The sequence below is a fragment of the Camponotus vicinus genome, unplaced genomic scaffold (genome assembly GCF_025532165.1).
Source record: "Camponotus vicinus isolate PSW18456_S1 unplaced genomic scaffold, iyCamVici1.0 SCAF_3, whole genome shotgun sequence".
NCBI lineage: Eukaryota > Metazoa > Arthropoda > Insecta > Hymenoptera > Formicidae > Camponotus > Camponotus vicinus.
In genome coordinates this window covers 2404293-2418422 of record NW_028141967.1, presented here as the reverse complement: position 1 = coordinate 2418422, position 14130 = coordinate 2404293, and the positions used below count along the sequence as shown (strand labels likewise).

General features: G+C 39.3%; 1 protein-coding gene across 6 annotated transcripts in view; it reads left to right on the top strand.

The window, feature by feature from the left end:
- Sk (small conductance calcium-activated potassium channel) overlaps positions 1–14130 on the top strand; it is a 123926-nt gene that overhangs the window by 87987 nt on the left and 21809 nt on the right. For 5 of the 6 annotated variants that reach the window (XM_083094578.1, XM_083094581.1, XM_083094579.1 and 2 more), the window contains one exon: positions 6229–6645. In XM_083094578.1, coding sequence (XP_082950704.1) covers positions 6229–6645 — 417 coding nt within the window. Of the gene's footprint in view, positions 1–4110; positions 4163–6228; positions 6646–14130 lie in introns of those variants that run through there. The other variant, XM_083094584.1, reaches the window with a different exon arrangement.

The following is a 14130-nucleotide window of genomic DNA, read 5'->3' as shown; positions in this document are numbered from 1 at the left end:
GGAATTATATGAAAGAACCGAAGCGTCAGGAAAATTGCGGCTGCTGTCTTTACATTTTCTCGAGCATCCCTTCTTCGGTGTAATCCTCCAGTGGCTTCGCGCCGGCCGGAAGATGATTCTCTAGCGTAAGGAAGAGGCTCGCGACCGGCACGTATCCTTTATCGTGTATCGCGGCCACATAATGTCGGCAATTTCATGGAACACCGCCTCCCTGTAAACTTTGTTATATAACGCTCGGTAAATAGATTGTTCGTAGTTTCCAATCCCGAATCGCGTTATCTACTCTTTAATCGTTTCTGTTGCACGCGAGATGAGAATCAACTCTCCGAGAGTCGCAAGTACTCTATTTCAGGTGATGTTGCAAAAAAAATAACTCACTTTGTAATTCCATGACGCTTTTATTTGACAAATTTCGCTAAATTGTTGCTCTCTCTCTCTCGCTGTGAATTATTGCAACAGTTGATTAAAAAATTTATTTATATTTGACTAAAAAATTTATTGTTGTACACCATGTTATACGCGCTGTTTCTACATGGACCTTTTTTAAAATAAGCGCTTTGGTACATAAATAACATGGTAACATGATTTTAAATTTATTTTCAAATTAAACGCTTGTTTGAGAAAAATATTTAAAATTTTGTTCATAATTCTTGTTCATTAATGCAGATATTATAACGCATCATCGGAGCAAAATTAAAGAGAAAGTATGAACCAAAGACTTAGCGAGCAATGAATTTTGCAGTTTTCAATTTATTGCTGTATAGGAAAGCGTTATAATGATTAATGTTTAATTTCATTATTCATTTCGTCGAGTGATTTACGTAAATTTTCATCGCCAGTTACCTCCGATAAAATTTCCGAGCTTTCCTACAGCACATGGCAAAATTAATAAGCGCCAGGTCGTCGTAATATCTTTGTTAAACCGCGCGTCGTGCGTCGGTAATCCGCGTGACTATTTCCTCCGAATTTCCGGAACACGAAATGCTGGAATAATAATTCCCGAACAATTCGTTCCCTCTCCGTTGAGTTAATAAAGTTGTGAATCGTCGACGAAAATCTCTCGCTAAAGTCCGGGATTAATTCGAGACCCGGATTATCGGTTAACGATGACCTCATCGCGTTTTATATCATCGCCGCGTATTGACAATCGTCTCGTATCGACAGGTACGTTATGAGAAAAGTATAATTCTGACTCGCTAACAAACATGTGTGAGACTAGAACTATACGAAATTTATCCCGCTTGTTATCTTTGAATGATTGTATTTGAAATTAAAGTTGAATGATTGTAAACGACGGGGATTCTAAAAAACTGGGAAAGAAAACTCGGGGAAACAATTGCGTTTTATTAAAAAGGCTACATGTTCTTTCCGGTGGAGTTGGAGCAAATATTAATATGGCATATTCGCTCTTGGCAACGTTCCCGTTTTTCGTCGATAATAGCACGGTACAATTTCTCGGGCGAGCAAGACAGAGAAAAACAGAAACACGACCGCGGGTTTGATTTCGTCAATATTGATATGGACCGGTGACGAGAGGAATTATACGAGGCTCGGGTTATTTTGTGGGAAAACACGGCGATGTATGACAATCGGTCGAAGCCCGAAAAGGAAAAAAAATTGGACAACTGTATCGCGCCGGCGATTGGATCTTATCGATTTAGTGTCAGGCGAAAACGAGCGCATGAAGCTTGTCCAACAAGAGCAGAGATAATGCTATAATTCGTGATATCTGTTGAATTATTGGCCGCACTGGTTATGGGAGCTCCCCGCTCAAAACCACCGATCCACCCTTCCCCTTTGAAGCCGTTATCTCGCGGTTCCATTAGAGAGATTATGTTCGCGAACATGGACATATGGGGAGGGCGAGAAGGGGAGGACGTGCGACATAATCGCCGAAAAGTGGAGCGAGAGTCAGGAAGCTGCTCCGACAATTATTGTGATTCGTTCCAGTCGACTCTATGCAACCTCCCTACGATGCACGAGCAAAAGCGTGTTTAACGACGGCCATTTATCGTTGTGAATTATTGCCAAGACAGAGCATATAGCATGACCAATATTTCGCGTCGCGGAAATTCAAAGCGCCGGCGATCGAACCGGCCGTTCTATCCGGAAATCCGATTGCGAACTTTGCTAATCCTCTCGGCGTGGAATTTTTATTGAGGGACAGGTTGAATTTTTCTTTGCGATTTATTTTCCGTAATTTCCCGAGATTACCTAAATGGATTCCGCGCGAGGGACCAAGGTATTCGATAGGTATCGACTCTAATAAATTAATAAATTCACAAATTGATTAATTAATTAATGAATTTAAATGCCATAATTGTGGAAAGGAGAGATCCAAGTTTTTCGAACCACCCGGTAGAAGAGTGTAAAGAATATCTGCCAGAATCGTTACAATGTACAGCTTAAGAGACGAGTATTTGAGATTCGAGAGAAGAGATGTCAGATTTAATACTAATCCAAGGAGTGTGAGCGTATGTGTGACAACTGAACCACAAATACCAGCGTTTCCAACCCCTTTCTCATCCCGTACGCTTGATTCATCTCTCTCTCTTTCTCTCTCTTTTTCTCAGTTATGTGCAACACTGCTTTCTTGCCAGTTTGGAACTATAATACCAGCGACAATGTACCGAGCCGAGTGTGAAATCCGAGTGCGAGGTATCGAATGTTTCACAAATACGCGCGAGAAGATCATATTCCTCCCATCTTCCTCGCTCCTTGGCGTCCCCTTTCTCTTTTTCTTCGTTTCTTCGCGGGGGCCGACAGTTTTATCGCTTTTCTCACGCGAAAGCACCCTGCAAGTCGCCGGAAAGATTGCGGCTTCGCGAGAGGAAAAGTTGACTTTATTAGACATCGACGGTAGAAGAGGAAGCAGCATAGATGAAAGGCTCACGTGTGGAGGAAATTAATACGATTCGATTCATGGGAAGGAATCATGTCACAAGAGTATCATCTCTTGATGAGAATAAATTACGACATTATAAATAATAAACTATAATAAGGAAAGGAAGAGAGAAGAATCGAGTTACAAAAATTATGATAGCCTTCAACAAGATTATTATATTTTTCGTTAATTTATATAATTATTAATATTTGATATTTTTTATAATTGTTAATATTTAATATTATAACTATTAATAATTATTTATATAATTATTATTTTCTTATATATATATATATTATTTTATTTATTATATATATTATTTTATATATTATTTTATATTATATATATTATTATAACTATTATTATATTATTTATATAATTATTAATTTATCATATGCACTGTACCACAATCCAGTGATTCAGTTCTTTTTACATTTTTATAAATTCAAAGCAAATGCATTCCGCCCTTAATCGACTTGATTGCATAATCGTTAATTTCTAACGATTACACAATTGAATTGTGAATGCATTTTCCAGCTGGGATAATCCAACTTGGACGATTGATACGGGCGGAAGGGATGAAAAATGTCGGAAACGTCGCTGGCAATTCGCGTGCCTCTTTATCGCGGTCGCGAGTAATCGCAAAGTACGGGCGAGAAAGAGAGAACTTTGTCGAGCATATACAAGTTTTAAGATTGCCCGAGCCAATCAAGCTTTGAATTAAGGAAGCCTCTCGGGACGGTCTCCATGACTACCACCCCATCCCTGTATCCCCCTTTCTGTCCTCCCCCAGTAACACAGTCTTCCTCCCTTAACCTCCCGACTGGTGAGAAAGGTCACGAGGTCATGCTGCGCGAAATCTCCCTGCCGGTGCATTCCAGCGAGTATCTCATCAGAGCCTTCCTTCCTGTTGATTATCCGCAGTTAACTAATATCGCGGGGCAACGAAACACAAGAATAAATTATGTGAAATCCTGGTGGTTCCGCGAAGGAGTCTTCTCACCTGACTCGAGTGAGCGAGAAGAGCGCCCTAGGGAAGATTGTCACTTTTAAATACCTCGTAAATTGCGCTTCTATCCGTTAACAAAAAATCTCACGGTGACGCAAATGGGGCAAAAAGGGACGCGTGCACCATCTCTCTAGCACCATCGTTGAGCGAAACTCACTCACGCAGACCCACGCTCTCGAACTCATCGGCTCGAAGACGCGCTGCCTCGTATAGAAGACAACGCGTTCGGAAAATATAGCGGGGGATCGATAGGCCGCACATGGAGTCGCGTACGTATAACCCCCATACATTGAGTAGAGGCAAGTGTATGCGCCCCGTTCCGTATTCCGTTCCATATTAAAGCACGACCGGCACACCCGGTATACAGAGCGAAATCGAACAGGGGGATACATAGACGCTCGACGACAGACTTCTCCCGTGACACGAGATGCGCTCAGATTTCTCGCTCATCCTGGACCGAAGCAGGGAGGACACGCGGGAGAGATAGAGATTTGGTCAAGAAAATATTACGAGCGAGATAATCGCGACGCTATATTTTTTTTATACGTAATATATGTATTTTTTTATAACTTTGTAATATCTTAAAAGAGCGCGGTAAAATTTGCGGCCTCGCATCATTGAGAAATATTTTCAGTTATTCAGTACTTATGATTTGTCACTTAACCCTTTCGTACCTTGGCTTTCCTAAAAGAGATGTGTTTCATATGAACAGTTTTACAGTTTTTGGGGGTGCTGATTCCAAATTTACCATCAAAATTTAAATTCGAAATGGCAGATTCAAGATGGCGACTATGAAAAGCTTCAATATCAATATATTTAAAATACGAGCTTAGATTTTATTTTTTTAATTATGTTTTTTCCTGAATATACACACACGTTCGATTCATAGCATTGTTATACACTTTTTTTAAACTTTAAGTTTATAATTAGCGCATAAATTTTGTGATTTTTCGATTAATATGCGGTTAATCTTCATTCTCTAAAAGTTTGATTTTTACAAAGTTTAGATAATTATATTGTACTGTAAACGTTACATTTCTTAAAGTGCGCGATTTTTTGCATATAACTTGAACCTTCTTCTTTAAAACAAGCGAAGGTAGAAATCGATAGGATTATTTGTTTAAAAGGTATGATTTTTTTCGTAGGTGGGACATATATATGAGGTACGAAAGGTTAAACAGCCTCATTTTGGAGCACTCGAAACTTTCAATATTAAAATAATCCTTTTCTCTTGGACGTTGAATATTAATAATCTAAAATGTTACTAGAGAATACAAGATTTATATTATATAATTAAAATTATTTTCATATACTAATTATCTTTAATATGTGTAATTTAATTTAGAGCTTTATTTTTCTTTTATACGAAGACGGGATTTAGTTCGTCTTACCATGCGACGCTAAAAACACACGTATTGAGTCTCCTTCATTAGAGCACGTTTGCTTCGGAGTAATCAAGTCGCCAGCGTTAGCACGAAGTCGGAGAGATAAACTTTTTTCCTCTCTTTTTTTTTCCTTTTTAAGCGGCAACTTTGGCCTTTTCTTTGTAAAATCGAAGCGAAATCTTCGCAGTTCATGCTTATTTTATGCCGTCTGAAAGCTCGCCTGAAGCGGAAAAAACAACAAGCGATAAAGAAAAAAAAAAGAGCAACCAATAACGTTTCAATACTTCATTGCCGGCTTCGCTGGAAAAAAAGTTAACGTGATTAGGAGAGTGCGCTTTTTGTTATACAGAAAATCCCATTTAAAGCCCCCAGACAAAGTGCTACATTTTTGAATAAACATTCTTTCCCCTCGCTTCGCGAGCCGGGGCTCGCGTTGTATGGAATTTCGCGCGCACGTTCGAGACACTCGTTAACTCGTATCGCCAGTTGGCTGGCCAGATGGAATAATTTCCATCGATCGAAAGCCGTCTCGTGCCCCTCTCGGGAGCTTCGGCTGGAAGATTTTATGCGACCGCCCACGTTTTGCTCGATAAATCAGGACTACGTGGCCGCTATTAAGACGAGTCGTCTCGAGCTACAGCCATTTATTTCGAAGTTAGCGTGAGTCACACTCGCGAGGAGGAAAAAAGAATGATAAGGGAAGGGAAAAAAAAACCCTACTTTTCTCTCTCTGGAACATTTCAATTTCCAGCCCTTAAAAGTCTCTCCAAAGTCTTGGCAAGATACATGTAGACCTAGCTTTACGCACACGCTATTTATGCACGTTCAATGTCGCAAGGGTGAATTAGCGTGAATTAGAACCTTCCAGAGGGGGAAGAATAAATGAACGATTTTGAGGATGCACGAGTGCGCTTCTGTCGGCTTAACCGCGCTTATTCTCGCTGTTCCAGCTGCGGAAGCCAGTGTCGACTCTCTCGATCCCGGGAGCGATGAAGAACAGCGGTGGGGTGGCCGGCGGGGGCGGCGCGGGGGGAGCGGCCGGGGTGGCCGCCGGATGCGGTAGCGCCGGGGGTGCCGGTGCCGGCGAGGACGCCGGCATCGCCCTCGTGGGTGTCCACACCGAGTATCCCCGTTACATGGACGAGCGCATGCTGGGCGGCGGCGGCTCCCTCAAGGGCCAGTCCGGCGGCGGCAGCATCGGGCCCGGATCCAAGCACAAGCCCAACGTCGGCTACCGGCTGGGCAGGCGGAAGGCCCTGTTCGAGAAGCGCAAGCGCATCAGCGACTACGCCCTCGTGATGGGCATGTTCGGCATCATCGTCATGGTCATCGAGAACGAGCTGTCCAGCGCCGGCGTTTACAGCAAGGTGAGTGCTACGCTAGAGCTATGAAGAGTGTATGATACGTATGATGATACCTGAAGAGCATCATAGAGTGTAATATTCGCGACGGAAAATCCGGGATGGGATTTTATTTTATGTGCATCCCCGTGTATTTTAATATATATGAGAATACATATTCCCCGATGTTGTTCTCTCTACGTGTGTGAGTGTAATCTCTTCTTCCTCTCGAATGTCTCTCGTATTGCAAGGCACATAAAATAGAAATTTGTCACGAGTTGTAGATCGTTTAAAGTGGTCTTAACTGCAAAAACGTGACTTTTCTCGAGAGAAAATTGTGTACAAGGTTTCGCTCCTCGAAAATATTTTATTCATAGTACAGTTGGAATGACGCAATAAATAAAATTACGTTAGAAATGCTAATCCCCAAATGACTGTTGACTTTTTCCGTCGCAGTTTTCTCAAAATTTTCTCATTAATTCGATATTATAACGATCGAAGCCGACAAACCTGTAATTTCTCATCTGATTCAACGAGACCGACTTTCTGCGAATGTTGATGAAGAGTCCAATAGAAAATAATTGATTTCAACTGATCGCGCGCATCAATTGTGAAAATGTTTGGATATAATTGACGCAAGGTTTCTCGGCGTTCGCGACTCGTACTATCGAGCATCCAATTAATTTACATTTGACTCGCTAATAGATGAGTCAAACTTTGCCCGAGGCTCTCGTAAATTCGCTTCGGATCGCTCGCGTGCGGGAGCAAACTCGTCGGCAATTCAAAAGTTAAATACCGAAGGTGCGCGGCACGATCTTGGAAATTCCCCCTGGTTCTTGTTTACAAAATACCGCAAACATGACCATCATTTGAAGAATTCTCAATAGAATTAACTAGAAATTAGAAACGGCTAGCAGTCGGAAATTCGATTGATGAAGTAGTTTTAGAAAGTGGTACGTGTATCGAATTTTTCGACAATTTTGCGAGTCTACTATCAAACTTTTTATTACTTGACATTTAAATATTCGTTGATCGATGTTCGAAATGAATTTGTCGTTATTATACTACTCGTGTAAATAAAATTGATGGCATTTGAATTATAAATTATGAGTTATAAAATACATGCTGATGAGAATATAATAACAGGCACAGCTATATCATTTGTTTATTACAAAAAAATTGAAAAATAATTAATCAAAAATTTGCGCAACATATAATGTAATGGTGGATAATTTCTAGACGATGGCTATTTTTATACAACACTTTGTGTACACATTCGGCTCATTTTACGAGTGTTTGGGGCATTCGAACATCTATAAATACCCGCAATCTGCACATTTTGCTTATCGCGGGCTCTCTCCGAGACACCCTGAATAAATTACGAGAGTCGCTGATAAATGATAAAGGCGCGCCATATCGAGTCCGAGTAGAAGATCGGGATGGCTCGATGAATATTTATCGCCAGTCGAAATCGTTCCGCGACGAAACGTTAATTCATTCGTCATCGATCAGAGCCCTTGAAACCGCGTGAGAAAAGTGCAGAGCGATGTAGCCGCGTTAATATTGCACCGACTGGTTCGTCGAAAAGGGCAAAAAAACGACGATGTGATTTTATACTCGAAGGAAATTCCGGTTGATTTCTCTTTTCTCGAAGGTACGTCGTGACCATTTACTCTTGCCGAATGTTTTCTTTTTATTCGCGAGATTGAATAATCAGAATATTGCCGCTGGCTGAAGCATTAATATTGAATTGAGATATATTTCTCCCTTAATAGGTTTATTATAAAATTTTAAAAAACGAAGAATATACAGTTAATATTTTATGAAATCCAAAGTTGATAAATTACAAGGTATATGAGAGAGGAGCAAAATTTTAAGAAAAGATCAGCGGATTTTAATATATTTAATGGTCTCTAAAAATTAAGATTTTTTTAAATAGATTCTCATTAAAAAAAATTGATGCTCTTATTAAAAAATCCCTACGAAAGGTTCTTTAAAAAATACAATTCTTTCTTCATATTTTGTCTTGATATGTTGAATTCCGCGAAACATCCTCCAGACATTTGTATATAGACAGATCTCTCGGAAATCGTGCCGACAGTTGTCTCGGCTCCTTTCAAACCCGAAAAGCTTCGTGCTTGAATGCTCGCGACGTGAGATGAAGACCTCCAAGACGTCGGCAAATGTATACACGACACCAGCATTTGCCTCACCGTTACTCCGAACAATCCTAGCAGGATGTAGATTGATCCCCCTTTCCCATCTCCCCGCCTCGCATCGTTATCCTTTCCCATCCCCTGGTCTCTCATCGCGAGAAATCAATGTTGTCGGGAGCTCACGTTATCAGGAACAACAGCTCTTTCCTTGTACAAGCTTCGCCACGTGGATCTAAATGATATATCCTCAAACAAGCAAATTCAAGGACTCTTGACAATCGATGAGACATCCATTAGGAACGGTTGACCAATGAAACCAGTAGAAGAACTCCAAGACACATCGATATGAAAATGAAAAGATTCGGAGAAAATTTCTCGCTTCATATGCTTTTCTGGTCTGGCCAAATATGTGAAACTTTGGAATTTATAGAAAATGTTTAAATGAATTTTAAGGATGTTTTGTACCTATTTTCAAAATATTGAGAATTTAATGAAAATTGTACAGAATGTCCTTACATATGTTTAGAATCTTCAGTACAATTTTTAAATCGATTCACTAAAGCGTTCACAAGTTATAAGGATTTTAATTTGCACCGAATTAACATGTGTTCTTATGGGAAACGTATGACTACGTCGATTCAAATGACAAAAACACATGGAAATAATATTCAGAATTTGTTTAAAATTTGCAAAAGTGTAGTTTAGATACTGAGGAAATATTTGATCAAATAATATTATACAAGTACTAACTGGTTAAAAAGATATTAAATATAATTCAATGAAATTAGCTATGTATCGGACACAAAGCGAAATTCTCTGCCAAAAGTTAATCATTTCGATTAACAAAATTCGGAATATTTCAGTAAAAACGCAATAAATATTAAAAAATACATCTCTGCACTGTAGCTAAGATCAAATTGTAATATTCCACGCAATTTCTCATACTCAAAATACACCAAAAGTGGATATATTCGTCAATATTGATTTTCAGCTACTTTTTGCTGGGATTGTAGTACATACAAAGCATCCTTAAGAGAAAAATATGAATCGCGATAACTAGAGGTATTTTTTAGTGAAATAATTTGGCCTCTCTCCTTTAATTTTCTGTGGTCAACATTTTTTAGAGAATCAACAAAAATAATTAATAGAAAATTATACGAAAAAAAATCCAAGAGAAAAGCAAGAAAGATCCTTTCCATTGAATGTTAAACTCTTACTTTTTTGTATCTATCTTATCTCACGTACTAGACTCTTCATTTAGGACAGTGAATCGAATTGATTTACGTTGTTGGGTTAATAATTTGAGAAATGCGTGCTGTCGAGTATTCGGTATGATAACTATGGTCCATCGGGACCAAGATCGTCGATCGATAAACCTCCAATTTACCATCGCGTTTTTATGACACTATATCAAAGGACACAGGGTCGAGGAGGATCGTCTGCCGAGGAAGACCGTCTCCCTTGGCGCGAATTCGGCTTTATTAAAATTCACCCCGTGTTCTCCCGCAACAATTTTGAAACTTATGAATGTCCGGCACGCGGAATTTGAAAACGGCATGCGGTAGATTTAAACAATGGGAATTTTTCTCCACAAATATCTCGCCGATTTCCATCTGCACTGCGGAGAGTAGCAATAATTCCGAGTTCAAACGAAAGTTCAATGTAGGGGAAAAATGGTTTTTATTTATCGGGAAAATTAATGTAAGCCAAACTTTGAGAGCTTCAACTTGACATAATATTTCTCGAATCGAGCAAGAAAAGTTAGACAAAGAAAGCATTGGAAAATGCGTAATATCCGCATCATAGTTTTTAATAGTCTTCATAGTTGGTTGTAAAAGAAAACTTTGTAAGTTTAGAAAAATATTTCCTTCTATAATATAATTACCCTTTTATAATTCGATATGAGCGTCTGAGAAGTTTACTTTTCGTTAAATGAGATGTCTCCGCGACCTCGTGACCTTCGCAAACTTTATCGACTAAAAACGACTCTGTTGATGCGCCGGATATAACGACCGGATATTCAAGGCGACAAGCGCGAGCAGTCCTCCCGTCCTATCCCCCTCGGTATATCGAGAGCTCGGTTCGATAATCGCGATTGCGAAGGAGGGCCGCCTTGACCCGGCCTATCCTTTTTCGAACGGGAAAGCTCGTCCCTAGGGTACTTTCGGCCGAAAGCTCGCGAGAGTGTCTTTTCGCTCCTCGTCTCGACGCGACTTCTGTATTTATTCCGCTCCAAATGGGGATAGTTCTCCAGCGAGAATTTCCCTAGGGACCGCGAAAATCCCGTTGTTGACCGAGCAATCCTCTCCGTTTGATCCTGTGCCAAGAGCATAGCGATGGATTAACAATATCGATATTGCAAGCTCGAGGACAATCGCTTCTATTTCCAACCCCCTGACCCCGCCGCGAGAAGATCCCCTCCCAGAATTGGAGTAGTAATGCGAGGGGATCGGCTGGAAAGCGTCGTTCTTTAACCGAATTTGAGAGGAGACGTCGGGCGTTTCACGGGTAAAAATGTCGAAATTTATTCTCACTTGCACCTTTTTATCTCACATCTGTTCAAACTCCGAATAATGCTAAGAAGGCGTGAATTCTCTTCTACGTCGGACTTTCTAGTCTTTTCATATTCCCCATATTTCATCTCTTTATTGAATCCTCGACATCTTCCAATTCATGAGTTCCTAGAGATTGTTTGATTTTTCTCGTCGTTACCTTCATGTTCGAGCAAAATGGCACAATGAAATTGCATACAAGACTCGATATATGTAGCAACGTTAGTTTCTCCGGATATTCGGATGCCGGTAGTTTAAAAACCGTCGAACGATCCTGCGGTTCGCTCGTGCACGCACATCGAATTGCAAATTCGCCGAGGGCTGAGAAATTTCGCGGTGTCGTAAAGTCGAATCACCGCCGTCATGTTCGTACGAAAATTTGTATGCACAGAAGCGATCGAATTATATCTCGCTGAAATTCGCTCTCAACTCGCTTTCGACCCATTGGTTTTAAGCAGCTACATTTTATCTCAACAAACACAGCGAAAGTATAGCTCCTCGAGCGATCGAAAATAAAAGAAAAACCTGCTAAAAATAACAATTGTATTTTTCATCAAAATTCTAAAATTTTGTTGCAGCAAAAATTTAATTTAAAAGGTCTGGTTACGCGGCTATTAAATATCGAAAAACTGAAAAATGCGAAATCTATTTTAGATTTATCAAAAGAGATATTGAAATTTTAGCCGGAAAAATATTTTCAATCATCATTCTCTTCTCCGAGGCACAAATTAAAATCATGTATAACGTGTATCAATTTTTATCTCACTGAAAATAAATGAAAAGATAATGCAATATTTCAATCAGGACTTTTAAACATCTCCTTCGTACATTACTGAAACTTTTTACACCCATGTAGGTGACAGCTAACAAATGCTGGCAATTATATAAGTATAAACAGGATTATTCCTCTCCCCTTATTCGCGAATGGAGGATCGATCGCGGTGACAGGGAGCGGTGAGGAATGATAAATTGTGCCGTCATGTCGTCGCAGAAATCCCTGAACGACTCGGATGACATGAAGACTTCGACAAAGCGGAGGAAGAAGACGGCAATTATGCAGCCACAGGAATATAATGTCATTATAAAGCGGTACTGGTAACGAAGGCGAAAGCAGGTCGTCAAGGGAAGCCCCGACGGGGCGGAATAGAAAAGTCACGAGTTAACTCGAGAGCTGCTACGACGAAGGAATGGAAAAAGAAAACACTCTGTCGACGTATTAAATGTTGGGACTTGATGTGCATACAATCTGCATTGTAATCTCGTTTTCTAACGTCTGTCGTTAAATGACGAAGCGTCACGTTGTCCCTCATTTTCGAGTATATCCTTTAGATTCTTAGAAAAATGAAGAATGATAAGCGCTACAAATTTCAATTTGATCATTTAACACCACGGTATCTTTTTTCCCCCTTTTTTCTCTTCTCTTTCTTTTTTAGAACGCGCTATTAAGGGCTTACGATCCAGTCCTAATGCCTGATAGTGGCTTTTATGCATCTTCTTTTTTCGACGGCGACCTCCAGGCAGGATGGCCTGGACGTTACGGGCTTCGTGTACTATGCAAGGATTAGGGTTCCCCTCCCGGTATCGCGAGATAAAAACGGGTCAGAGTGCTTTTACCGTGGTGGATTAACAAATGGATCCACCATGTCGTTCTGCCACCTTCTCGACTGCCATCAAGTTCATCGATAGGTTTCACGTACGATCTATAAATCACGTCGTATTAACTTAACAACTTTATTATTATTATTATACTTTATTGTTATCATATTTTTAGAATTCCATTTGTGTATCAGAATAGAATTTTTCATTCTTATTCTGTGATATAATCAATTTCGTTGCTAATTTGATTAACGTAGAAAAATTCTACAAACTATGAAAATTTTAGAAATTTTAAAAATTCTCGAGAGAAAATTCTCGTTATATGGCTCCAGAGAAATTCGAAATATAAATTTCATAAATCCACAAAATTCTAGAAAATTTCAAAATATTTTCAAAATAACAAATTTCAAAAACTGTAATTTTCTGAAGATTAAAATAGCCAAGATAAAAAATTAGAAAATTTTTTAAAGCTTCATAAATAGTAATAAATATATATATATATAATTTTTTGCATAAGTTATTATTACATTCTTCGATTCTATTTTTTCGGAGCATTTTTCTTTTAGTTTTCATCGCCGTTATTATTTGGCGCAGTTCCTAAGAAGAAGTCCTAAGAAGAAAAGAAACGATAATTTAGGAATGAGTGCTTTATGACCTGAAGAAGAGAGATTTTCCGTGGAAAATTTCTCGGAAACTTGGTCGACGTTTATCTTCGCGTTCGCGTCTTGTCACGAGGATTAAGCTCCCGTAATCAAGCTTTTCTGCGACGATAAGTTTCTCGAGGGTTAAATCCGCCGAGAAAGCCGATTCTTAAGTTGCCATTGGCACGATGCATCCTCCTTTTATCTTTATCCAAACCGCAAACAGATTTTCCTCTTGGAGCAGTAATCGAGAGAGTCGCAAAGAATGAACGATATTTCAAGCGAATTAACGCTAAGTTTTCTTCGTACATGTATTTTACATTCCGCACGAAAATAGATCTTTATAATAAAAGAAAATAATTAGTTTTATATTATTTTTTAAAGGAATATTATTTTTTAAAGGAATATATTTTGATGATATAAAATATAACGTATTTATAAAATCTTCAAATAGTCTGAAAATTGTTAGCCCACTTTTTCAAGCATGATAACATTTATTTATTCAACATATTGCCCTGTATTTTCTGTCACATTTTTTATGAATATCGTTGATAAGAATGTTTGCTT